The sequence below is a fragment of the Aptenodytes patagonicus genome, chromosome 7 (genome assembly GCF_965638725.1).
Source record: "Aptenodytes patagonicus chromosome 7, bAptPat1.pri.cur, whole genome shotgun sequence".
NCBI lineage: Eukaryota > Metazoa > Chordata > Aves > Sphenisciformes > Spheniscidae > Aptenodytes > Aptenodytes patagonicus.
The window spans coordinates 65,320,789-65,348,580 of NC_134955.1; the positions used below are offsets into that span (position 1 = coordinate 65,320,789).

At 41.8% G+C, this 27,792-nt stretch overlaps 1 protein-coding gene across 5 annotated transcripts; it reads left to right on the top strand.

The window, feature by feature from the left end:
• The first annotated feature begins 9,266 nt into the window (after positions 1-9,266).
• WDR89 (WD repeat domain 89) lies at positions 9,267-27,296 on the top strand. 5 transcript variants are annotated; one of them, XM_076345624.1, is made up of 4 exons: positions 9,273-9,353; positions 9,793-9,877; positions 17,492-17,632; positions 25,648-27,296. In XM_076345624.1, the coding sequence occupies exon 4, from the start codon at positions 25,679-25,681 to the stop codon at positions 26,846-26,848; it is 1,170 nt and encodes a 389-aa protein (XP_076201739.1). In that variant the 5' UTR covers positions 9,273-9,353; positions 9,793-9,877; positions 17,492-17,632; positions 25,648-25,678; the 3' UTR covers positions 26,849-27,296. The 5 variants fall into 5 exon arrangements, with proteins under 5 accessions (XP_076201738.1, XP_076201739.1, XP_076201737.1 ...); XM_076345623.1 differs by lacking the exon at positions 17,492-17,632 and having other exon boundaries at positions 9,267-9,323; XM_076345622.1 differs by lacking the exon at positions 17,492-17,632.
• Positions 27,297-27,792: the final 496 nt, after the last annotated feature.

Below are 27,792 nucleotides of genomic sequence, written 5' to 3' on the forward strand. Positions count from 1 at the left end.
CTTAAAAGGAAGCTGTTACGCTATTTCAAATCCATTTACTGGGCACTGTACAGTGTTCCTCCTTGTTTTGCTAACCAGAAGGATTTATGTGGAGCTACTGCACAAGATTCTACTTTTTACATAAGGAAAGAACTCATACTTTTATGCTAAACAAATCTCTTACAACTTGCAGAGATTGTGGGTTTTTTTTTTTTTTGGGTCCTACTAAGGCCTTTCTGTCCTGTTAGAGCTGTCAAAAATGTAGATAACCAAGATGTTAATTCCAAGGACCACAGACATGTATGATCTGTTGGTTATTAGTTTGTTCTGTAAGTTTCAAGATAATTTTGAAGATGCAGAGACAAAAAAAAATAAAAAAACACTCAACCCCAAAAAGGATAAACTCAAAAGAAAGCACATGATGAAAACCTCAACAAATGTAACTAAATCACACCTTTTTGATGGTAAGATTTTAATTCAGCATTCCACTGATGTTTGTAACTGTTTATAGTCTTTGCTGGGGAAATAAAGGTTTATTATAAGGACTTAACTTGTTACCAAAGCAAAGCTCTGGTCCCTTGCTTCATAAAATGCCTCATAAGTGCTTGGTCTTTAATTCTTCATTCTAAATAATTTTGAAGGGATTTGGAGTAAGCATTCCCTCTCTGCTTAAACAGCTGATGGAGCTTAATTGATAGCCTCGTGGCAGTTCTAGCTTATGCCATGAACTGAAACTAGAAAGGTATAATTGGAACTCTTTTATCAGCCCATCCTGGTCAAGTATTACTGAACTGATAATTAAATCTCCATAGACCTGAGATTTGGATCTTCCTCAATTGTATATTGTGTTTGTTGCTCTTTCTGTGAGACTTCTAGATCACAAGAGTGGTCCAGATACAGGAGAACTGCATAAACCTTTATAGGTACAAATCATCTTTAATAGTCCTTTGACATCAGTTTAGTCATGATTTGCGTATCGACTGTCTAATCTGATTTGACTTTTTGCTTGCTAATTACTTTGCAGAAAGTAAAAGCAAGTTCCTGCCCAAAAGCTTAAACCTGCAGTGCACTGGGAATTGTCTCTTCCTCCATTTTACATTTTGTAATAGAGCCTTCCCTGTGCTTTAACCTTAGTCTGTGAAGAACAGTTAGATGTAGAGACAATCGTTTTTCTTTTCTGGAGGATTTTATCACTCCTTTAACTGTCAGATATTTATTACACCCTTTATTATTGACTTAACTGAATGCTCTGGCTTTACACAAGTGACTTATTCTGACCATACGCAGTAACTTTTCCAGATGATGTGGCAAATACTTGGTTTACGGATGATGTGGGTTTGGAACAGTATACAGCAGCCCTTTCTAAGTACGGCTAGTATGCTTGCTTCTATGTACCTCTAATGTTCTGACCTTCCCTCCCCCTTCTGGGACTAATACTTTCTTCTCCTGTCCCCACAACTATTGAACATGGATCACATCCTAAAGAGAAATCTTTTCTTTTTTAGCTACATAATAAATCTTTTAGGTATGAGAAAAGATTCTGAATCTGCTAAGAATCTGTGGGGTTTGTTTTCCCCCCCCCAAGTGCATGTACATTGCAGCAATTTGTAGGGGAGCCAAACTTGTTTTCTTAATCTCGGGAGGAAAGTAGCAACCTTCCTTTACGCTGCCATAAAAATCAGTGGAAGGCCATTTAAATAGATGCTTCATAATGAAATTCAGTGAAGTTTAGACAACAGCAAACTCTACAAGAGAATCTTATTTCTGTGGATGCTATCCTGAACTCATTAGTTCAACAGAACTAAAGCATTTGTTCTACTCTAGAAAACCCTACAAATAAGTGATGGAAAACAGCAAGTCTGCAATAGGTGAAATTACCTACAGCTAGGTTCTGATCAGCCTTTTTCTGGGTGGGAAAGCAATGATTTCCTGATTCTGTACAAGTGGCCACTCCCACCTCCCAGCCATCTGGTGCTTTCCTATGTGCAGCCTTCCCGTGTGCGGGACACCTACTTCTCATCTACTCTTCAGCTTTTTCCCTTGAAGTAGCTCCAAAGACCAGCATCCTCCCAAGCTTTACAGCCATACTTCATGCTCGGCGATATGCCACAGCACAAGGGTCCTTCAGCTCACCATGGAGAGCATTCATGTGCCAAACTGGTTTCCTTCACGCGGTCATCCTCTGCATAGTCGGGTATCTCTGTTCTGCATTAAACACTGTGGTTGGTCTGAAGTGTGCAGAGTAAGATTGTAGAAGATGAGAAATAGCAAGAAAGCATGACATAGAGCATTGTAGAAAGAAAGGGCGGGGGGGGAGGAACCTGTGTGTAGCAGAGGTAAGATATGGAGGAGAAAAGGGTTGTGGAAATGGGAAAGGGGAGGTTGTAAGGGATTAACAGGTGTTGGGTAGTAAGCTGAGGGAGAAATTGAGAGTTATGAGCAAGGCATGAGCTGTAAATCCTTTGCCCTTTTCAGAACATCCTTGGGGTTAGCAACAAAATTCCATCTTTATAGTCTTTTAATAATTTTTAAAATCCCCTTCCCCCCCCCCCACCTGATACGCAGTTGTGTCTGGATATACTTAGTACTCAAAAAGGAACCCGTTAAGAGTTTCCCAAAGTTGGAGAGTGGGGAGCTAATTTGGCTTAGTGTTGTGGTCGTCTGTTATGGTAGCTAGAGAACAGTCCATCGCCTGTACTAATTCTAAAGCAGTTTGATTCCAGGTAGTCTCAGATTTGAGTTTGTACATGGGTTCAGCAGTTAACGTTCTCAGAAACTTAAAAAAAAAAAAAACAACCCAAAGTTTGTTTTCTAAAAGTTCTTTTCCCCTTAAATGTGTAAGGCTAATTTGACACAATGGCTTAGCAAGCATAAGCAGAAAGTATGTTCTGCTTCCATATCAGTTAAAGACAAAGAATTCCCCTGAATTATTTAATCCATCATGTTTGATCATCTCTCCTGGTATGCCAGTAGCCGTATTTGGATAATTCCTACTGTAGAGAATTCAGTCCTGGTGCCTAATCAAGTCCACAATTGCCTTGGGAAGATTGCCAAAAAAATGCCTGTTATGAAGAGTTACTTTGCAATTGCTAATCTCACGCTGTTAAGCAAAGGGATGTAATCATGTTTGCCTCATACAGAATGATTAAATTTCAGAACATGATGACCCAGATTTCTACTGACCTGCAAAGATTTTTAAACTGAAAACTTAGAGAGGCTGTTACCTGCACTTCCACTGTACACAGCATGTACTTTAATCATTCATTTTCGGTGATTTACTGTTCACAGCATTATTCACGCTGTAATGGCTACTAATTGCTTAGCGGTTATTGCTGTGGACTACAGTGGATCAGCTACAGATGCTGGAACTATGAATTAAATAAAACTATTACTCAAATTGACACTCGCTGCTTTAAGAGTTAGAATATTTTCTGTGGGCTGATATTTATAGGACATAATGCTGCCGCTGTTATTTTTTTAATAAAGTTTGAAGGAGTAAAAGTTGCCAACATCTTTAAGATGGTGGTAAAAGCACAAAGTCAACCAGTTTAGCATTCAGACTGATTTCATACTAATGCTAATTAGCACTGCATTGTGCTTGCCTTCAGCAGCAGTTCTGTTCTTTCCTGATGCATTGGCCTTGTGACAGTATTGGTATTGCGTCTAGACTTCAGGCTGACTAATCTCACTAACGCATAGTTGAAAGAAAAATAAAAAATTCTTATGGTCAGGTTTGGCTCTTCACTTAGAGGCATGTTTTTAAACATCTGATTGCTGAGATTTCTTTCTTGTCAATGCAAATAAATGTCTAGTTCAAAATTTATATACAAGACACTTCAGTAGTTATGCAAACTCTGTACATATGATACAGCAGTTCTGAAATGTGTCTGTCGTGGTTTAACCCCAGCCAGCAGCTAGGCACCACACAGCCGCTCGCTCACTTCCCCCCGGTGGGATGGGGGAGAGAATCGGAAGGGTAAAAGTGAGAAAACTCATGGGTTGAGATAAAGACAGTTTAATAGGTAAAGCAAAAGCTGCGCACGCAAGCAAAGCAAAACAAGGAATTCATTCACTCCTTCCCATGGGCAGGCAGGTGTTCAGCCATCCCCAGGAAAGCAGGGCTCCATCACGCATAATGGTGACTTGGGAAGACAAACGCCATCACTCCAAACGTCCCCCCCTTCCTTCTTCCCCCAGCTTTATGTACTGAGCATGACGTCCCATGGTATGGAATATCCCTTTGGCCAGTTGGGGTCAGCTGTCCCGGCTGTGCCCCATCCCAGCTTCTTGTGCACCTCCAGCCTTCTCAGTCGGCAGAGCATGGGAAGCTGAAGAGTCCTTGACTAGTGTAAGCACTACCTAGCAACAACTAAAACATCGGTGTGTTATCAACATTGTTCTCACCCTAAATCCAAAACACAGCACTGTACCAGCTACTAGGAAGGAAATTAACTCTATCCCTGCCGAAACCAGGACAGTGTCTGGTCTGACGGCCTAGTGCTTCTCTCTCTCCTGAACTTGGACTTTTTGGGGGGGGGCTAGTTTTCTGTAACTGATCTCGGTGTCAACCAATTTCAATTGGAGTTAGACAACCAGACCTTGAAGCAAAGATAAAGATGGTATCCTCCAACAAAAAACTGTACAGCGTATAGAATCTGACAAATAAATCCATGTTCTTAAGAAATTGCACCCCCCTCCCCAAGTCAATCGGTAGCAGATTTGAGTTGCCTCATAATGCATGTCTGTGCTGCATTCGGGAACCTCACACGTGAACGTGTTGGCTTAATACTGAGGTTCTTGGGAAAAGCCAGGAAGAAGGGTAACGGCTCAAGCTAGGCCATCCTGTTTAGTCTCTGTACAAATACAAAAAGAACTGAGAATGCTATTAGATAAACCCTCCCTGGTGCGCTTTGGGTACCCTCTGCTACCACTCAGATGGAAGGCTCCTGCTGTAGCGTCCAGTTTGATCTTTCTGCTTCAGGGAGGCATAAGGAATTCTTGCCACTAATAAAATTGCCAAAAAAACCCCCAAATCTCAACACGTACACCCCTAACATGGGTGTTCAGAAAGAGAGGACAACCAGGAAAACAGAAATACTTGTCTGCAGTCTATTTTCCCTACCTGAACTATGCCTGGAACATCCACTCTGCCATTTAGGGATAGTTATAGAGAACAGTTGGGGAGGATGAGGAGGAGCCCGCAGTGCATGGCCTAATTTTCTGCATTCAAGAGGATCAAATATAAAATCTTAAACTGGTACCCCGTGCAGGTCATGAGAAATTGCAAGCATTGTTACCAATAGTAGCATTATTAAAATTAAGAATTCCTGCAGCAAAGAGATGGCAGACACAGCTCTTTTACTGCAGGATGCAGAAAGTTAGCTTAGGTTCTCTGAAGTCAGAAGCTGTGAACTCTGAGCTGACCTCTAAAAAATGATGTCCTTATCCAACAACTTGACTTTGCAAGCAAAACATCCTTTTATTGTACTACGTAATTAGAATATATAATTTAATCAACCTTTGATTTTGGTTTATTAAGTGCTTATTCAGCACCAAGTGGCAATTAAGCATTAAAGTACTTTCAGTAAATCCAGGAACTTGATCATCATCCGTAATAATAAATTTGCCTCATTTCTACATTTTGTGTCAAGTTCTGCAGGTAGAATTGCAAAAAGTGATGGAGAGAAGTTTTCCAACTCTTCCCTGCCCCCCCAAACAGATGAGAACCGAAAAGTGAAACAATCCAATGAGCTGTAACTTTTAGAGATGTTTGAAATAAACCCCCCTTTCTCCAACAAATCACATTACCTTCTACTACTTCAGCTGCAGGAATCTGCTGATGGAATTACCTTCATTGATCCCTGGTGTGTAACACTTCATCTACATGCACATCCGAGTTAATTACAAATCGCTATACTGTAAAAGTTGGTATAGGTGGCCAAAATATACTGCCACATAAATAACCTTGACATACTAGATAGATAGCCAAGTAGTTAGGGTACAACTGCTTGATTTGATAGACCTTACCTGAATAGTTCTAATTAAAACTGCAAGAAGCAACATTCAGAATTATCAAGCCCTACAAACATTATTTATGAAAGGGCATCTTAGAAAAAGTGATTTCAGCTACATCTAGATACTCTCATTTCTTTCTCTGCTTTGAATGCTATACATAAAATGACTCTTAAAAATATCGGTGCTTTCATTCCCCCTCCCTTTTTTTAACTTAACTTTGCTGGGGGGGAAGAAACACTTCTCACTGACCTGCATTTCACACAATGCAACCAAAGCAAAAAAAGAAAAAAAAAAAAAGTAAGATGCAAAAAGTATTTGTGGTGCATTACGGTAGCACCCAGAAGTTGCTGGCTATACTCAGGGACAGCTGTGTCACAACATATGTCGTGGCATTATGCAAACAAACAGCAAAAAATTCTTGTTCTAGAGAACTTGCTGTTTGGGTATATGACACTGAAACTCAGATTTGTTTAGGCTACTTCACCTTCTTTTAAGGTGGGGATCATAAAGATTCCTTTCTAAAAATGTCTTTTGTTTTAAGTTCTGTCTGTAAAGTAACTGTCCAGAGTTACAAGTGATCTCTGGAGCAACTGCCATGCTATCACTGTGGTGAACTTTACAGATGCATTTCTACCTAATATATACTGTGACTCAGCAGCACTGGTGTGCTATCAAGAAAATTGTACTTTCTGTTAATATAGCTGGATTCATCTGGGAGTACTGAATACCAAATCTGTGGCTGCAGAACTATGTCATTCCAGTTGATCTTGCAGCTGTTTTTACTACGTGAACAATGAACAGAAGGTATTTGTTGAATTTGTGGCAATACTAACCACCCCAGGAAACTCAGATGAAAAACTACTAACTAAAAATATTTCTCATTCTAATATTGACATTCACAATACAGATTTAAGTATTATAATGTATATTGTGTTAAATTCAGTATCATCTTCAATGAAATCATATACATCCAGTTTTGAAATTTTCAGAGCAACCAATTTGAGCCGTGATTAGTCCTGGGCGATACACTTCAGCGGGACCAGGCTTCACAACGATGGAAAGAATTTACTGTGAAAACAATAAGCCTGTAATTTGGGTCTTTGTGCTTTGATGCCATGTGCTTACATATTTTTCTATCTTCAATGCACCATGCAGGAAAAAAATGGCCCCCAAAATAATTGTTAAGAAGCAAAAATAAACATATAAGGGCACTTTTTCATGGCAGTTGGTGAATTGGTCTGTCTTCTGTGATACCTGCTTGGCTAACAGGCTTCTGTGAGCTGTGCACCTGTGACTCCTCACGAATACCAATAGCTGTATTAATACCTGGTCCTAATAAACTATTTAAAGAGCAGACTTCAAGCTGAAATCCAGGTGAATCATCAGCGCCTCCATGAAATACAGGTCAAGTTGACTGTCTCATGGTATTGCAGAGTGATCACAGAGAAGGGTATTCTCATTGAAAGATTATCGTGCCGGTAGGTACGAAATAGCTGCAGTAATAAAAATAACAGTAGTTATACTGGAGCATGTAGAATTAATTAAAATTTTGCACACCACTAGTGGCAGGCAACTGAAATTGTCAGTACTTTTAAGTAGCTTTTGATTGACTTTCTGCTTTCGTTACATGTCAGAGTTAAGAAGGCCATTAAACTGGGGTACAAGCCATGTTTTTTATAAAGTTCTGTGGTTATTATCCACATGGCTTGACCACATTATTGGGTTTAGATAAAGCTCTTTTTTATCTTGCTAGAAAAATATATAGTCAGCTCAAATGTTTAGATTTTAATTTAAAAAATGTCTGTGGAAACTAAGGTGACGAAAATGTTTCCATGTTTAAAAATACTTCTTGAAATAATGTACTTATTTATCTATGCTATTGGTAATATTATTTACCACAACTTACAGCATTTATTCGAAAAGACCACAAATCTGATTTCAACTGGTACAAAAATAAAGGTACAAATTACTTTTCTCACCAAATAACATCCATCTATGATTATGGACTAATGCAATACTCTGCAGTTGGGGCCAAACAAACTTCAATGCAGAACAGTTAACTAAGACTAGAACAAGGAATTTTGAATTCTAGCACTTTGGGCAATATTAAATAAGAAGTTAAAAGAAGCAAACGTTAAGCGTGCTATCCTTCTTCTAATACCCTGTATGTGGTAGCCTATTAAACTGTAAGTAAAAAAAAAACAAAACTATTTGGAACTTTAATGGAAAAAATAAGGGTCTGGAAAGATGTAACAGAAGCTGAAGGGAAAGGAAACCTAATTAACCTTCCTGTCCCTCTCCTGGTTTGGGTCCCTCCCAGGAAATAATCCTCCTTTCTGTTCCCGCTCTGCCGGAGAACGGCAGCTCCGCGCGGGACACCAGCACAGCCCCACGAACGCACCTGGAAGCTGGCGGACCCGGGCATCCCCTGCTGTAACCCCGTGAGGCTGGCACTTCCCGCCTCCTCCACAGGTATGGTTTGTGGACACCGCCAGTTCACTGCCGAGAACTTACAAAGGAAAATTCAGTCCCTAATCCAGTTGACCAAATCTGAGCTCACGTGCCACGGAGCAAATTCTGCTTGCGTGCTAGCCTTTCGGGTGACTCCTGAACTCCGCTCTGTCGGACACGAGATCGTTTTCGTTTCTCAGGGACGGTGCCAAACGAACCCAAGCGACGTCTGAGAGCGGGCGCACCTCCAGCCGCGAGGCCCTGCTCGCCGCCGGCAGCCCGGGCTCCGTCGGAAGACGCAGGCCGCGGCCCGGCACCCACCCCGGTGGCCCCTCCGCACCGCCTGCCGTCCCTTCCCCGCTGAAGGCCGCTAATGGCGCCCGGATCCCTCAGCCGCAGCTCTCAGCGCGGCCCGGGGGGGGGGGGGGGACGGGGGGACGGGACGGGGACGGGGACGGGGGACGGGACGGGACGGGACGGGACGGGACGGCCCCCGGTGCCATGGCAACGGGGCGGGGCTCTCCGTGTGCCGCGCGCCGCCGCCGCGAGCCAATAAAGTTGTGGCGATTGAAGAGCCGGGGTCTACGCCCCCTCCTCTGCCTGCACCAATCCCCTTCCTCTGCGCCGCTTCCTTTCCCCGCCGCCAAGGAGGGAAGATGGCTGCCGGCGAAGCGCCCGGAGCAGCCAATGGGGTGGCTGGGGAAGGCTCCGGGGGCGGGGCCCACAGGGGGCGGGGTGGTGCGGTGCGCACGCGGCGGCGCGCACGCGGCGGCGGCCGGCTGTGGTGTGCGGCGGGGCGGGAGGGGCCGGCTCTGAGGGGCCGGGGTGAGGACCCCTGGAGGGGCCGCGTAAGGACCCCCTGGAGGGGCCGGGCCGGGGTGAGGACCCCCTGGAGGGGCCGGGCCGGGGTAAGGGCCGCCGCGAGGGTCGGGGGGGGGTGGTCTCTGGGGCGAGGGGGCAGCCGTGGGCAGGGCAGTGGCTGCCGTGTGGGTGTTGCTGTGGGAAGGGCGGGGAGGGGGGTGTGCCTCTGAGGGGGGTCGTCTCGGAGGGGGGGGCCGGGGGGTCCTCTGTGGAGGGTTGTTGGGGGAGGGGTCTCCTCTGTTGAGGCTGGCGGGCGGTGTGGGTCCCGTGGGTTTGGCAGGGGTTGCTCCTGTGGGGTTTGTGGTGGGGGAGGATAGGGGTGGCCCGCGGCGGGTGGTTTGGGCTGGGAGAGCAACCGCCCGGAGGTGCCCCTCTCTATCGGGGTTGGACATCTCTTAGTGTATGTAGCGCCCTGTGCGGTAGGGAGGAGAAAGGGGTGCTCCTGAAGTTTCATTCCCTCACCGCTGTCTTTTCTTTTTCCATTAGGCTGAACTGAAGCACTTTTGCTTCGCTGATAGTGATGGCGTCTGTGTCACTGGTAAAGCATGAGTAAAAACACTCGACTTACACTGTGAGTTTATCCTGTTGCTCAGTGAAGCCTGGAAGCTTAGAAAGACTATGCTCTCAAAGCACTCTGAACAGGGGGTTCAGAGGGGTTCTGAACAGGGCTGGTGGAGGGTTGACACTGGCCTGGTCAGCCTTTCTGGCTTTGATGCTGTGTCTGGTAGAGACTGGGCTAGGATCGAGCCTGGCATGAGGGCTGGGTCAGTGTATTGCTAATTTGGGCAGGCACATCTGATTAGAGTTGTGATTGGCCACTTATGGGCTGTCAGGGTTAAAGTTAGGACCTGTATTGGCAGCTAAAATATGTTTATTAAGAAGTTATGCTGGTAAGTACCAGCTGAGCTCACCTAGGTTTGGTGAAGATGGGGATCTTTTTTAGTAATAGTAACAGTCTAAAACAAAAAAATAAATCTGGAAAAGGTCAGAAGAAGAAATAAAAGTTTTGATTCAGTTTTTTTGTTTGGTTGTTTTATTCCCTTGGGGAAAAGTGAAATGAAACTTTTTTATGTTTTTGAAGGAAAAAAAAAGAGAAACTACTGCCAAAGCTGTAATACATATATCCTTAAATGATGTTTTATGTAATCAACAGGTATTTCAAAATATGCTATGTTGGAGAATTAACTTTTTCCTACAAGATACGGGGAGTGGAACTGTCAATGCTGTGTTATGTTAAGGACTCATATTTCTTACAATTCTATAATTCCAAATTCATTTTCCCTAGGAATGTATGGTGTATTTGGAAGAATGCAGAAGCAGAAGGTCTTTTCTTAGTATGGTGGTTTTTGGTCTGTAAACAGAGCAAAGTTTTACAGAACAAAGTCTGTAAAAACTTTGTTCTCAGAAGTAATGTATGTTAATGCCTTCTATTTCCTAATATTTTAAATGGGTTTCCTGTTCGAGAGCAATCGTCAGATTTGGTGAAGTGTGTGTGCAGAGCAGCTCCTGTAAGATAATTGTCATTGTCAACAGAGTAACTGAAAAGGTTTCTGTTCATGTATATCCCAAGGATTGCTTTTTAGGCGCAAATTTTACTTAATGCTTGTCTAAAGTTTTCATGTTGGTTTCTGTTTAGGGTTAAAGACTAGGGTAGCTATTTGCATTTTCCTCCAAATGTCTTTTTATGGGGGCAAGGAACAGCCCTGTAGGGCAGGTGGGCCTAGGACTCCTCGGCAGCCTCTGCATATGTAGCCAGTGACGTGGGGCCTGGCTGTTTCTTGTGTGTTCTTAAACTTTCTGGAAAAAATTTTCTTCCTTGTTGCCCCCTAAGAGTTCTGCTGTACGTGGGATGATCAACGATGTTCAAGTAGCTTTTTAAATGCCTTGAGTACAAGATGTTTTGTTTTGAAAACCCCCCCCCCCCTTTTCTTTCACTGCATCAGTCTTGAGGACAAGGATCCTTTGCTGGGCGGCCCTAGGGTCTGGTCGGTACCTCCCTCCTGTGTGGGAGGTCTCGTGTAAGACCAGACTGCTGTCATTATGTGGGCAGCACTTCCCAGCTGGGTTCTGCAGCTTTGACATGCTTTTACTGTACCTGTACAAATAATGTGATTTCTGAGCTTTTCTGAAAAAAAACAAAGTGGAAGGAAATCAGCACTGCCATGCTGATTAGCCGTGTTGGTGTCAAGTTGCCCATGCAGACTTCTAGGCCTTGGTTTTAATTGGTGGGTGAAAAGACATCTTCTGTGTGGGTCAGCTGCTTCTGTGTGATGATGAGTCTGTTAGTGGGTTTCACACCAGACAAAAAAAGAGTGTTGAGACTTGTGAATCGGAGACTTGGCAAGGCCAGGTTTTGGAGATAATGTTTTGTGACTTGCAAGTAGTTTACGTGCAAGATGGACAATGGAGGACATAAGAAAAGCAGGAAAAGAGCGTGTTGCCTATAGCCCTGTGGGGTTAGTTAAGTTCAACTTCAAACATGCTTTTGCCCTCTTCAGACTTTAGCCTGACCCGCTGTCCACTTCTCCCTTAGCTCTTCCCCTTCTCATGTTCCTGTACTGTCTCTTTTCCTTTAACAGAAGGGTTACATAAATTCTTGCTGTCCTCTCTTATTTCCTCCTGCCACCTCCTTTTCCTTCCCCTTTCTTCCCCTCAAAGCTGACCTCTGACTGTTCCCTCCTTCCTGCTTGCAGCTGTTGAAGCCCCAGGAAAGGACAGCTCTACTGCAGTACTTTGCACCTACAAACCAAGCGGAGCTGGTGCTGGTTCAGATCTGGCAGAAGCATGTTTTGTTAATTTGTGGGGCTGGTGCAGTCAGCATGTAGAGATGGGACATGTTCAGTGCAGTCTGTAAAGAAGCTTAGAGCATTTAATTTAGGGCTGGTTAGTTAAATATATGTGGATGTAACTTGGTGCATGGACGTGACTGACCAGAGCGTGGTGCATTACCTTCTAAAATAAATGGGAGGGGGGGGGAGGATTGTGAAATTGTATATAGAAGACAGTAGCTTTGGTAGATAAAGCTTTAAACTGAGAATGAAGGATGTCTGATGCCAAAATGTTGCCTTCAGATTAAATTTCAGTAGTCTGGATGAATTGTTTCTATGATTTATTTTTGCCTTAGCTGATACTTTGATGCAAGTTTCAACAAAGTATTTCAGGGAGAGCAAAGCAGGAGATAGGGGTGCATAGCTCGCTGGAAGAAGAAAGTAAGCCAATGTATAGCACTGAAAAAACCATGCTCAAATTGCAGGACAAACACTGAGTAATTTCGTTAGGCTGTTCTGAAGGTCCCAGCACAGAATGTGTTTTCTGTCCTGTTTCTAGGCCTTACAGGGTATTTGAGTGTTTTCAACAGTCAAAATATTTTGTAAGTAGTGGCAGGAAGCAAATATTGCGCAGCTGTCCATTTTAACAAGTTCACATTAATATTTTCTTAAAAACTCTTGAGTCTGATACATTTTTATTCTGTTTCATTATGTCAGTTGTTTAAGTCCAGAAGGACTATTGCATTATCTAGTCTGATCTCCTTTGCAAGATAAACCATCTGTACTGTTGTTTATACCCTTTACAGACTATACATAAATTTACTTCCCCTTTTCACATTAATCTGAAGGCACTTCTTGCAGACTGTTAATATTCTCAGATTTTTATTATTTTTTTATTACACTATTTGTATTGTTGAAAATGTTTTAAGGTGACCTTAATGTTTAGTTTCAGACTAAAAGTTGCAACAGATAAAGGAATGAAAGTATTTTAAAACCTCTTGCTCTTTGAGACTTGTTGTTTTATATAAGACTTCACTGTAGCCTTAGAAGGGCACTTGCTATTTTTCTTTAATTCTCCAGTTTTCCAGCTAAATGAAAACTTAATGAAAAATCAAAACTAAAGGGTTCTGGAAATCCTTCATTTAATATAGCAACTGAATCTTATCTGAAAAAACAGGTGCATTAAAACACTCATAGTTCTTATGCTGGATTAAACTAACTGATTCAAAAAAATTAGCTTTAAAGTAAAATGATTTTTTGCTGTATTGTCAATCATCTTTCTTGCAATTTCTTTTTTTTTCTTTAGCAGAACCTTCATCTCTTTTCTTTGGTTTTTTAGTTGATTAGCAACTTTTCACTTGTAGCTCTCTCTGTGCCATGACTACTGTGATCTTTCTTTTTTCCCGTGCCTGTTATTTCAAGGCAAAACCATTGCTCAGCTTCTTGTTAAAAATAAGAAGATATAAAAGTGCTGTACAATTAGTAAGCAGTTAAAGTGGTGAAAAGACAACCAAGCATTTAACTAAAATTGGCAAACTGTTTGCTGGATGGAGTTATATGCTGGCAGTACCTGGGACAGGAAGCTTCAGATATTGACCACTTGTCAATAATGTGAGGATCCTTTAATAATAAGCATTTGTGTGTGTTTGTTGCCATGGGAATGACTGAGAGAGCTGGAATTAAACGTTATTATTCCTTTGTGGAATCAGGAGGGACAAGCAGATGGCTGTGACAGCAAAAATTCTTGTTTAGAAACATACAGCTCTTTTACTAGCAAACCGGACTTACTCGAGTTTTGTATACAAACCATTTGTGGAGGATTTTTTTGAGGTAAGCGAAGTTCATTTTAGTTTACTCAATATCTGGCAATATATCTAAGGAAGTACATGACCCAGTTTTGAAAGGGGGTAAAATAGATCTAGGGAAAAATGAATTCTAGTGGTTTAATGTCTCTGATAACTATTACCATGTGTGTGTATTGAATGTTCCTGCTTCAGGAATGTTCATAAGAGCCAAACGTGAGTGTAACAGATTGAGAGAGGAAGGGTTTTTTAGTTGTTGGATTTGGTTTGTTCCTCCCCTTCCCCGGGAAAATTTAGTGATGGGTGTTTTTGGACTTGACACTTGCTGGATTCTTAGAGAGCAAATACAAACACACAAAAGTCAGTTGTTCCTTGTATGCTTCTGTGTGCGTTGCATGGAAATACAGGAGTCGCATCTTGAGTTATCATGAAGTCTGAAAGATCAAAAGCTCTGGATTGAATTCACAAAAATGAGACTTTTAAAAAAGCGTGTAACTTATTTTTAATCTTTTTGACAGATCAGAAAGAAAAAGTTGCAGTGTAGTTGAATTTGGGGGTTTTTTCTTCTTCAGTTTTTGGTGCTAGACAGGTCTAAGTGAAGGCTGTGATTTTTGATTAATAGTCTGATTTGAGGAACCGAGGCTTTTAAAAGGAAGAAAAAAATGCTGGTACCTTAATAACGTTCTTTGCAGTGCTTCAGGCTTATTTCCTATGCCTTGCACTCTAAATTAAGTTTTTGTTTCCTTGAATGCCACTCTGTTAAGGAGACAATTAGCTTATCGTAACCGATTAAGATTAGTGGAGGAAGATATAGGTGTAATAAAAAGAGTAAGTGCTCTCTTTTTTAATTGAGTGGTCTAAATCTGTGACGCTGCAGCTCCTCGAAGAGCGAGCGAGCTGCTCGTGAGCGGTGGTCATTAGTGACATCAAGTGGGCTGAGTGCGAAATAACAGCTTCTGTCCGTCGGACAGCCTTGTAACTTCCAACTCGCTGTGAGGTTGCCTTAGCGCACGCGTTCTCAGCTACGCTGATGTCATGTTTATGTTGCACGGAGAGATGCAGTCACTGCAGGACAAAAAGTCCTCAGTTCTACGTTGCAGTGACTGATAAGCATTCAAACTTGTGAGGGAGGCATTGCATTTCCCACGCAACAGTCTTTGCAAGAAGATGTGGCTGTTTGGAGGGGCACGCTCAAGTCCTTAGACTTTTATCCCGACAATTTCAGGGGCATGGGGAGAGGAGGCCACCTTAAGCAGGAAGCTGCATTCTCTCTGTACACATACATACCCTCTTAGGGCGGTCTTAATACTGCTTCTGAAACCATGCAGTAAGCAAATGTTGTGTCTTGCTATTGTCTGTCTGGCAATGTGGTATCTTCCAGAAAGAAATGATGAGCCAGCTTATCTCATAGTTGCTTGTTTTTCAGTCTGCCTTCCTATTTGTGTTCTCTGCTGTGCAAGGGCAGTTGTGGGTGCCAGGATGATGAGGTTATTAAAGTAGATGAAGACAGTCAAAGTTTTTGTCCCTGCTGTTCTAATTGGAAACTATTTTGAAAGATAAACTTTATAATTTCTGCTCTAAATTTTATTTATGGTCAGTTTATACTCTTAAACTGTTGTGCCAGTATTGTTCTTGAGTAGCTCCCCTCCCTCCTCAGCATTTATTCCTTTGATGTATTTGTAGATAGTAATCGTATCCCCTTGCAGTCACTGTCTTTGCCAAGCTATACAAGGCAAAGCATCCCAGCTACTTCTTGTAAAATAAACAGTCCATTCCCTGGATCATCTAACCCGTTGTCCTCTGCACTTGATTATGGTTTAGCTATCCAGAGATTGGCTTCAGCAAAGAGCCCTGCAGGCAACCTGCTATGACCCTGTGAAATATGGATTGACTAAAGCATTGAGAACAAACATGGCTTGAGAGGAGGGTTGTTAAAATGCATAAAGCTCCTGACTTTGCTTTTTGTCCTTGTGTTGTTTTGGGGCAACACTGTCTGCCGAAGATGTTGGAAAGGTCTTTGTGGATCTTGAAAAAATAAATTCTCCACTCAGGTCTTGGGGGTTCGTGGGTGCTAACAAAAGCATATAGTTTTTTGTTGTGATTTGCCAGCAGGGATTGTCTGTGTTGCTGCATACAGTAGGTCTCTTGATCTTGAGTGGTAGAGTACCAACACCTACCTACTTGCTCTTTTGTCCTTCCCTTTCGCAATTCTATTTCTTATGACTGAGTCCTAAATCACACTCATAGTGAAAAAGCAGTTGAACGTGAACTTCCAGTGCAGTATGGTGGAAAATCACTGTGCACTTGGATATTATAAAAAGGGAAAAAATGATTTTTTCTTTTATCTGTGTGTGGCATTGGTGAAGCTAGTACTGGAGTGCTATGTATGGTTCAAGTATAAACGCTGTCTAAAGGTTCTTGAAAACAAAGAGCTGAAGAGAGTGCCGTGCACGGGTACAATGTGCACATACTTGATGCCTCAGCATCTTTTATGGAGACTGAAAGGTAAACTCTCTTGAGCAGGATAGAGTCAACATAGCTCTAAAACCCTTTATTTCAGCCTCTTCCATCCTACTGTTGTCAGTTAGATGACATCTTTTCCTTTTGTCTGCTACAAAGCATTGAAAATTGAGCTTAGGGCATGATAAGGATTCAGCAGAGCTTCCAGCTGTCAGGCTGTGCATGGAGAGCATGTTTTGGAAATTGATAGTCTGTGAACTGTCATGGGCACGCAAGGATCTCCAGTTTCCTCTGATGCTTTGATACTGGAGAAGGTCTGACAAGTTACCTTGACGTGGTGATGTTCTGGATTAGCTAAATATAAAAAATTGATATTGTAGGATGTGACTGGTGAAGATACCTTAGTGATCTGCGCGTTCCTGGGGAAGCAAATGAGAAAAATGAGGAGAAGTCATTTCCTCCGCTTAGGCTTGACAGATGTTTGTGCTTGCGCAATACATCTGGAACTGCAGAGAATTGCTTAGACAGTGATGTTAGCGTAGTGTTAAAAATTGCCAAGCACATGAATGTTGTGTTTGGAAAATACTGGTGCCACACCTGCACATGTAGAGGAATATCTTCTTATCAGTTCACCAGCAATGTCCCTAGTGAAGATGAGAACTGTAGTAGCTGACTTAAGCTTGGGTTTTCAAGAAAAGAGTTTTGAAAACATAATAGTCTTGTGTTTTGAAGAATGAGCTCTGGTAACAAAGTGTACTTAAGCTAAATTACTGTTGTCAAAGAACTTCTAAGATATTCTGGTAAATAAAACATTTTATCCCACTATAGGTATTTTGGCACCAGTGTGTGGTAGTAGGAGCTATTTTTCCTGCTGTAGCTAAGTTTCTTTATATCCTTTTATTCTGGTTGCAGCTAAATTTAGGCTGAAATTTCCCAGGCTTCCTGTGGTGTAGAAACAAATTCTTTGGAAGAATTTCAGCAAAATTTACTAATATTTGGGAAGAATCTTCTTACTTATTTCCAGTTTTTTTATATGAGGGTGTTGGTACCAAGAGGCAGTGTCTAAATCAAAGGAAATAAATGGTGTTATTTCAGAGTCACTAAATTATTCATGCAGCTGCATAAGTAATTTTTTCCTTTCACCTTTCTCTGTAGGGTGGATCATTGGGGTTGCCCATTCATGTGGTGGTTTTGTTCAGCTTAAAATGGCCCTGAAAATCATCGCTCTTGGAATCCTTTTTTGCAGTCTCAATCTTGAAGGGACATCGAAGCACTTTTCGATTGTGGAATTTGCAGGTGCGTTGAGGTGTTACTGTGACTTTCGCATTTTATCTTGTAGTGAAGATGTTCAGAACAAGGCTTTTTCTTTTGAAAGGCTGCCACTGACTGCACTTACTAATGTTTGTGTACACAAACATTAGTGAGTTAGGCAAATACTGTCTTTGTTTCACTGATTAAGACAGTAAAGAGTAAATGTTGCAGCTTGCTGGGAATTACTTAGTAAGCTGTTCTGCCAGAATCAGGACTGTAAGTGTTTGTAGGCCAGGGTCTTGTTCAAAGCCACTCAGACGAATAGCTTTATTTTCGTCTTCCTTATCTGTGAGATGACCATCTTGGTGCATAGCTCTAGTGCCAAGTCGAACGGCAAGCTGTTTGACCTTTTAACAAAAGAAAATGCTGTTAGTGAGGAGGCGTGCGAGGAATAGTTCAGAGAAGGGTATGGACCTTCTCTTAGCTGCTCGTGATTATATTGAGGAAATGTGAATGGAGAAAAAATACTACACGGAGGAGAACATTGTACCCTACACATTTGATTTCCAGCAGTTGCTGGCTGTACATAACTGAGAGACTGATTAATTCTGTATCTTCTTTCCTATGTTTGACACTACTTTTTGTAACCACAATATGGTGTCTACGGTGGGAGGTGCTCACAAGAGAAAGGAAATGACTTTTCTGTGGTCTGATGAGATAAGCACAAATGCAGAAGGCTGAGACTTGGATTCCCTTCAAGTTCTGCAGCAGGTTGGCTGAATAGCCATGGTTACGTTACAGGCAGACACCAGGCCACAAAGGTGCCGTGCTCTGAAGCTGTGCGTTATCTAGCATGTGCTGGAGTTGGGAGCATTGATGTTTGCATAGCACTTGGACAGTGAAGTCTTCTGGAGCTGTTGGGTGTACACATCATCCATCCTCCGTTCCTCGTGGGGGTGTTAACCAATATCCTGGGTCCCATCGCAGGCGGAGGTGTTTGTTAGAGAAAGGGCGAGTGTCGCACAACTGGCCGTGACTTCCCTGGTAGGTGCTTACCCTTCTTTTAGGAGGTGATCTGGATGCCTCACCCCATATGTTGTTAGCGTGCTGGGCTGGAGTACAGGTTAGGCACTGTCTGTGCCTGGGAGGAGAGGGGAGAAGGGAGGAGCAGTAGACACAAACCTCATATTTGACCCCCATCTCAGAGACTTCCTCCAGTGCAAAAGCCAAGGCCCAGCGCTAGGACAGTTTTCCTGGCAGCTCTTGCCCGTTCTCTAGAATCCGCCTGAGGATGCAGAGTTTGTCGTTTACTTGTTCAGAGGCCATGAGCGTGCAATTTAGGCATAGATTAGCTTTCACGGAGTGTTTTTAAATACAGCATCCTTTAAAAAAATAAAGGTGAACACATAGAATTTAGAAGCTAAATGTCCCGATTACAGTATCTCTGTAATTTAACCTTTGCCTGGGAATCTTTCGGATCTGCCTTTATAAAATAGGATTGCTTCTGCTGCAGCTTCTGTCGGCTTGATTTGAGAATAGCCATGAGAGTAAAATAGAGCATCTCTTATCCTCTTATTACTTTGCAGCCTCCTTTATTGGATGACCACCTCAATACCTGGGTGCAATAACATCCTCTACCTGGTGAGGTCACTACTAGGAAACCTCCCCCTCACAAGAAAGTTCTCAATTGGATCCAGTTGCTCATGTCAGTGTGATTTTGGTGACAGAGAGTTTACTTTGCTGCTTGTCTCTTAGTAGGTCTGTGTCACTGGCATGGAATTGGATGAAAAGAGAAGACTGAAAAAGGAAAACGCTCAAACATGTTTGAAATAATGTTTGACACAACTTCTTAGAGTATTTAGAAACTGTTTCCCGTGTTTTATGTTAGGGTCTCCTAAATTGTTCTAGAGAAGGTAGTTTAGCTGTCTGAGCATCAGATTTAAAAAATTTTTACTTAAATTCGAAGGCAAAATCAGTCATTTGAGCATTTTTATAGTTTTGTATGGTGTTTTCTGGCTTATTTGAATTTTTAAATTGTACATTGGATTGTTCTACACTTAGATTTTTCTTACGATGGCTTGTCATCTGGGTCCTTTGCAGCTCTTTACCGTCTCTTTGGTTCATGAATTTATATCAACAGGCTTTCAGTTACTCAAGTTTGAATGTTAATTCATTGCGATTTGGACCTGAAGGCATGCCTACATTTTCTAGATCTTGCCTGACTCCACCATATTTGCCAGTGTTAGATGCAAAATCAGAATAGGTCATTCTAGTTGGAATGCAATATCTTACACCAAAAAACTAATTCTTAAAGTTTTCTTTTGATGAAAATATTCAACGTATGTTTTTTTTATGATTTATGCATTTAAAACTACGCCTGGTCAAATCCAAAAGTTGGTTTTGTGTTCTCTCTATATGGATATCTGGCATAATAGTCAAAAAGAGGTTTTGTTTCTGTATTGACACGAACACCTGCTTATGCCCCCAAAAGATGAGTACACAAAAGTTGTAGTTTCCTTTTTTTAGAATTATTGAACCCCAAAGCACTGAGCACCTGTGACTTTTTCCCTTTGTTCTCTCCTAGCTCTGACTCATTTTTTTCCTCTAACCAATACTGTTGTTTAAGGCCATTTCCTTGGTTCTCTGTCCTACCTGCAGCTCTCCTCTCCGTTGCTGAACAGGATTGTACCCCCAAGGTCCTTACTGGTGGGAGGGTAGGAGTTGATTTCATAGAAGGCAGATTGTTTGGTAGACCTAATTTTTTTTGCTCTTCCCATAGACTTTGTTGTGGCAGTGTTTTGTCTTTTTCCTCCTTTCTGCTCTCTTGATACAATATTTTTCTCTGTACTGCAAATGCAAAATTACGTGGAGTTTTTTTTTCTTGCTGTGCTTTACGTTTGGAAACTAGATGTAGCTGATTCGAAAGGATGAAATAATTATCTTGGCAGTTTACATCTTGTCTCTGCGCTTTAGCGCAGCCTCTCGTGCATCTTATTCCCTTCCTGCTTGATAGACTAAATGCTATTCTCTTTGCCTTAAAATGGCTTTGTGGGAATGCTGGAAAAACACCTTCTCACTCTGCTTTGGTAAAATAACAAAATCAACTGTAGGAGTGTGTTTCCTGCAGAAATTATGCATGCCTGATGGGTGTTTTGTGCTTCCCCTCAGTGCCTAGATCTCGGCTGATCCATCTTCTGTTGTGAAGTGGTGCCAGTGAGGAGAGGTCTCTAAAGGCATTTTGCATTAGTGAAGTGCAGCGTACTAATGCGTTCTCCTCAGCCAACCTTGCACTTTGCATTTTTGTTTTAAAATGCAAACCACATGTAATGTTGTATGCTTGAATTGCTTTACACTGAGCTTCAGCTTTGTTCTTGAACTTTTAATAATTGTGAAAATAAAGGGAGGGTCTGCTTGTATTGTTTATAGTAGGAAAGAAAAGGGCAAGATTTCATCTACTGCTGTTCAAATCCCTTGCTATTTTTGGTATTTGACCTCTGTAGAAAAGATTGCCAAAACTACAGGTTGTTTTCATTTTTATTATGTGTTTCTACCCTCCTACTCGTAAGTTACTCTTAGGTTACTGCTTAAATCTTTGAGAAAGCTCCATTTCTCCCACATTTTCCACGGTATTTTTCAGAGAGGTAATTTTATGTTTCTATATGTTGTTGAGCTAACATTCCCTTTTGGAAATGAGAACTATGCAATTTGGCAACATCTTGTGTACACCACTAAAAGGAGAAGGAAAATAACTTATGAATTGCTGGTTTATTTTTTGAAAAACTTTCTGGATTGAAGAGGACTCATGAGCCTGTCGGCTTGAGTTGAGGCTGCAACATTTAGAATAGTGCACAAAGAGCACAGGAGTATATGCTGAGACAATATTACATGTTTAGTTTGCGTGGATAGGTGCTTACCTTTCATTTCTCTGTCATTGGAAAGGCCTGCTCTTGGCACCCCTGGCTGTTTGCTTCTACTCTTGCTGTGTGGTTGTTTCCACACTCCACTAGTGAGAAATACATAACAAAGGCATCTGAAAATCCTGTCCTGCCTCTTTGGCATCCCTTCCACTTTGTGCCTTCTATTCTAAAAATCAAGCTTATTTCTTTTTTAAAGGAGCCTTGTAGGAGGCCCTGGAGGTCAAAATATTTTAGGTTATTTCAGAGGACTGTATTTATTCTGAGTTCCCAAGATGTAATGAGTTTTGAGTGTCCTTCAAGCAGCTTGTTGTTTCTGGTAGTTGTGATGTCAAGGAGATGTGCAGGGGTTGCATATAACCGTGAAGTTAATTCATAGAAAAGATCCTGTGAATGTAGTTCCAGAGGACTAGATACCAATAACACAAAAGTCTCAGGGTTCATTTGTAAAAGGTGGCTTTACCTTGTTCAGGGGGTGCAGGTGTGAATGCGGATGAGAGATGCAGCTGTTGCATACGAGGAATGGTGATCCCTGAGGATGGGATTGGACATCTGTTTCAAACACAAATGACTAGCCATAGCCAGACACCTTCAGCCAGGTACTCGTGTGTCATCCAAGTGGTGGTGTTTTCCTGGCACCTTAACATCACCTGGATTTTGTCTGCGTTGAGGCCATAGATCCAGACCGTGGGCCACTGTGAGTTGGAATAAGTGAAGAACCTGAATTTAATTAACTACCTCACGTTGTGAGCAAAGGAGGTACCTTGGGGAAAGAGGAGTTTTTGGCGAGTACTGTCTGCAACTCCTTCTGAGCCTGGAACAGTTCAAGAGCAAGCTGGCTGTGCCCTACAAAGTCTTTGTGTCAGACAGTGCATCACATTAGCATGAGAAGTCTTCCTCATTGATCATTGCAGCTGACTGTTGTGCTATATCCAGACTACGTCAGGTTTTAAAGATACTGACTTTGCCAAAGGACTCTACGGCAGAAACAAAACAAGATACCTGTGTTGTTGAAGTTAAGGAGCGCTAAACTAAAAGCGCTTCACTTCTGCGGTGCAGAGCACCATGTGCTTTGTAGGTGGCTGCAGTCCAATGTCTAGTTATCTTCTATTGTGTTTGGAAGACCATTGTTTCCTATTTGCCTCATAAATTTAACATAGATCCTATTCCTGCCATTTAAACTTTCCCATCAAAATACAACAGTGACTTCCCCTTCTGAAAAGGAAGGGCTAGCAGCTACACCCTGAAGTTTGAGCATGAATTGTTTATATAACCTTCAATCACAATTTCATAATAGTCTGAAGACTTTCTTACTAGGGCAGACATTTCACTTGAGTTTTTAGCAAAAATCTGGCTGCCATCGAATGCAATTTTAAGGCTTCTTAGTTGTTGCAGTGGAAATAGAATTGAAAACTGTACCTTCCAGCTTCCTGATGATATAAATTGCACGTCTATCTGGAAACATGAACAGCATTTTCTGGTATTTCAGAATAGCTGTACCTGTGTCATTCAGGGGTAAATCTTAAGAGCTATCTTGGGCTAATTTTATTTCCCAGAAAATATTATTAAATCTGAATGAACATGCTTTTGCAGACTCTGGCTTTTTACAACTTCTGGGTACTTGTAGAGTTCCCTCGCCCGCCCCAGCAGTAAAAGCTCTGACATCAGTGTTGTAGAAACTGCTCGTTGAATAATAGTCTCTATCAAAGTCAGTAATATTTAAACAACTGCAGCTTGCTTTCCAAATGGATGACATTTGTCAGGAGCATGTCTGTTTGAATTTACTTGGCCTTTTGAATATAAAAAGTCTGAATACTTAGAGCTTGAAATTCAAGTCGGTCTGGAAAACTGCATTTTCCTTACAAAAAGTTTACAGAGAGAACCCAATTTTTTTTGTAACCGTAGCACTACGGGATAGCTGGTTTATGAAAACCCCTTTCTCCACCTGCAAGCATGTGTGTTTGAAACGGCATTGAAATAGAAGCTTCCATTGTAATTCTTCAGTAAATTGGATTAAGTAAAAGTTGTCCTTATTAATAATTTAAATTTAAGAAATAAAATATTTTAATTTGCACGGAATTTAATAGTTTTGTGTTTGAGCAGTGTAGCAAGCAGTGTTTGAGAACAGTCTGCTTCATGTAATAGTGCTAGTAAAAGCTTGTTCCATTTGAGGACATACCCAGAAAAGTAAGTAAGGAGCATGCTCTGCGGGTAGGGTTGTACGCAGGCTAATGCCAGAAAACACGTTGAACTTCTTCTCTTGAGAGGGGAAAGGAGTTTCCACAGGATGTCTGCGTTTTATGGCAAAAATTACTTGTAGATGTGCTCTGAAAGGTTACTTTGATGTAGAAGATTAACCTGGGGACCTCATTGTCAGGATATTACTGAGGCAAATAGCTTAGTGAGATTATGTGTGACTTGGGAATTAAGCTTTTATGAGTGTGCCTACTTAAGCTGTTTTTTAAGAATTTGCTCATTTGTCACATGGCGTCACGAATATTTGTATGTACCAAATAGGAGGAGGGAAAGCAAAACCCTGAAACTACAAACACCACCAAGAAGAGAGAAAAGCAGAATGCAGTTTTGTCATAGCGACTTTTCCTTTGTTGCTAGTCTCATGGACCATTAAAATAATTGCCCTAAAACAAGTAATACATGGAAACCTGCTCATTCCATCCCTAAAAATCCAGCCTGAAGGATTTGTAGAAAAATTTATGGTAGGACAGCTGGAAAGGCATGAGAATATTTTCTTGCATTCTGGGTCTGCCTGATTTTTACTTCATTTCTGTTTGGATTTTTTCAAAAAGGGTCCTTTCATGCATGTGGTAACTAGGATTGGGTGCTGGCCTAGTCCTTAAGGAAGTAAGGACATTTTTGAGTACTGCTTGACCTGAAATATCTGTACCAGTGAGAAGTCACTGGAGTGTTGACCCCCTAGAACCTGCTGCGATTCCCTCAATGTTCGTTTTTTTTAAACACAGAAGAGTAGTCTAATTGAACCTGTAATTTTAACAGAAGTCACGCGTGTGGGTGGTTATGCTTACTTAACACACCCCACCCGCACCTTTCTTGTAAAAATGGTTGTAGTTTGTGAACTCACTAAAACCATGTATTGTTTATGATGTACTTTTTCCGACTCTAAATTGGTGAAAGCCTTTACTGCAATTACAGAATTGAATTTTCCTTTGTGTTATAGAAAGGAGAGCTTTTTTCTTTTTTTTTTATTTTTTTATTTTAGGGCACACCATTTTTTAGAAGTGAATCTATGTATGAGAGGATCGAGAGAGTATTGTGTAATTTTGGCTTTGCTTGGTAACATTTAAATTTGTGTACATCACTGAAGTAGTTTGGGTTTCTAGGAGCATTCAGTAGTGCCTGAGAAGAATTGCCTCTGAAGGGAGGATTTTTATCAGTTGCACTAAGAGCCGGCGTTACGTGGTTTTACAGGAGGCTCAAAACGCATTTAGGTTCTTAGGAGAACTGATGAAAAAGGCAAAGGTGCTTAATGCCAGTGAATTCCACTGATGCCATGTAGCCTGTTTAGGTGGCGCATGCTATGCTGGCAGGTGTTCATGTGCGTCATTGGGCACCTAAATACTTGTAAAATTTATCTCATCTGGCCACTTCAGGCTGTAGTTCTGTGTAATTCTGGGCTTGTTCTCTGTGCGCGTCCCTCAGCAGAAAAGTTCACCTAAGAAGTCTCCTGCAGTTGTACTGGTGCAGCTGTTTGTGGGCTGTGCCTCCTAGCAACTCTTTAGAACAAAAATTATTCCTCCTCAGGTAGTGGTGATGACTTCATCTTCTTCCCACTTGTGGAGAACATCACTTTACTATTTACTTTATAAAAATAATAAAGCAAATGTAGCTAAGTGACTTTCACAGGATTCACAGACAGCCTGTTTAATCTTTTAAGGGGATTATATGATGTAGTGCTTACAGTCACAAGAGACTGAACTCCTTAACTCGGGTGCCCTTTCCGGTTCTCTGTTTCTGTACGTGAAGTTGGAGTGGGTAGGACATCAGGATAGTTGAATTTTGACTTCACGCATCATTTCTGTGCAAGACGCTTTTTCATACATATTTTTAAAGCTAGTATTATTTAAGAACGTTATAACTAAAACTCACCTTGGATTTTATTTATTACAGGTTTCTGACAACGTTAGGAACAGCATTTGAGATGACTGCAGTGGAGAAGATTGAGGAGCAGCTTGCTAGTCTGCGCATAGCAAAACGTTCTACGCTAAGCGAGGAGCCTGCTTACTTACTGGATATAGATGTTTCCAAACCTGCTCAATCTGAAAGCAGTCGCTTTGTGGCAGTTTCGTGTTCCAATAAGTCAATTAGGGTATATAACAGGGAAACATTAAACTTCCTGCGGGAGTACAGTACCCGTCCTGGGATACTTAATGGAGTCAGATTTGCACACGCGTGTGAGAGCGTCCTGTTTTCAGCATGCAGTGATGGTACAGTAAAGTGTTGGGATATTCGTTTAGCAACTCAGAAAGCTGTGCAGATATTTAGTGGCTATCCTTCCAACGTTCTCATCAGTTTTGATATCAACTGCAGTGATCTCATTGTATGTGCTGGAACAGAAAAAGTTGAAACGGACACGTTTCTGGTGTTTTGGGATGCAAGAGGCGTTACAGACTGTGCCAGCGCAACTAAAGAACCCTTGGGAGTCTATTCTGAAAGTCACAATGACGATATCACTAAAGTTTGTTTCCATCCCATCGAACCCAATTTGGTAGTTTCTGGGTCAACCGATGGGTTGGTTAACGTGTTTGACATTAACAGGGATAACGAAGATGATGCTTTGATAGCAACTTGCAATTCAGACTCATCAGTAAGCTTTATTGGCTGGTCTGGGAAAGATTATAAACGGGTCTACTGCATGACACACGATGAGGGATTTTGTTGGTGGGACATTGCTCAGTTAGATACCGAAGAACCAATAACGCTGTTGCACGTGCTGGATGTCAGAGACGCAGTCTGCGTTGAAAACGACAGCTTACATTACCTGGTAGGTGGCTCGTACCACGAAAAGGCGGACAAACTCTTTCTTCTTGGGGGAACGTCCACAGGAAACATTCACCTAGTCAGCTGCGGCACCGATGGACTGAGCCTGGTGGGTACCCTTCGCGGAGGACACTCTGCCACTGTGCGCTCCTTCTGCTGGAACCTGACCGATGAGTCTCTGCTGACGGGTGGAGAGGATGCTCAGCTGTTGCTATGGAAACCCGGAGCTGTGGAAAGGTCCCTCGCAAAGAAAGCCTCTATGAAGATTGCTTCTTCCGTGCAGAAGAGAGTAAGGGTTCACAACAGCTCCCTGAAAAGCAGGAAGAAGTAAAATTCCGGAAGTGGGAGTCTCTACTGTGCGGAGTTTTCCTGTGTGCTTAATCTCTCAGGCAATACTTGGCTGTGCGTTATTTGGAGGTATTCTGTGGGAAGAGCTACGATGCTCGAATTCTACCTGGGAATGTATTTCGGTCATCCAATGAATGCCTTTTTGGTTTTTTTTAAGTTGCTAATATGAATCAGCAAAGAGTAAATGTTTGCTCTCGAGCTCTTGAACAATAGATCTTAAATCATATTATATAAAAATGTTTCTGTGGTTGTTTAATGTCTCAGCCAATATTTTTAATGTGTAATATAGGCCTGTGGCTTGCATAATTTGTTACCTTCCCACTGAAATTCCCTAGCATGTTTTAAAAGCTTTTGTATTTCATGCTGCATTTTGCTTTCTTTACAGAGAACTTAATGAAATTGCTCAATATATTAAAAGATTTTATGTCACATCTTAATGCCTGAGGGAATTACTTCTTGATGAGACAGAAAATAAGTACTGTTTTGCACTGTCCTATTACTGGTTTATAACAAGCTCATAAAGAAGCAGTTGATAGAGCCCTATTTTTCATAGCAAGGATAGGAATGTATTCAAGCAAACGGGGACACATGATACCAAGCAGCTCGTTTTTAAGTGTATGAGAACTGTTAAACTGGTATTATTTAGGCCGTATTTCCTGCACGAAAATACCCAGGAATCTTGCAAGCAGCTTCATTCTCTCCGGGTAAGTGCATCTCGGGGGGGTGCACCTGGAAGCCTGGGGAGATCTTCAGTGGCTTAAAGAAATTGATAGCTGTAATTACACCAGTGGTGCTTAAAATCCCAAATCCCGCATTTGAAATAAGCTAGTATCACATGCTAAGTGGGAATGTTACAAACCGAAAACGAACGCTGCCTTCTGCGGCGGTAGTTATGGAGTAACAGACCGGTATGAGGAGACTTTAACA

Bases quoted from the DNA above. Each gene is read 5' to 3' on its own strand.
- WDR89 (XM_076345623.1), top strand. From the start codon at position 9,852: ATGAGTAAAAACACTCGACTTACACT. The intron at 9,878-25,647 runs GTGAGTTTATCC...TATTTATTACAG, and splicing joins AAAAACACTCGACTTACACT to GTTTCTGACAACGTTAGGAA.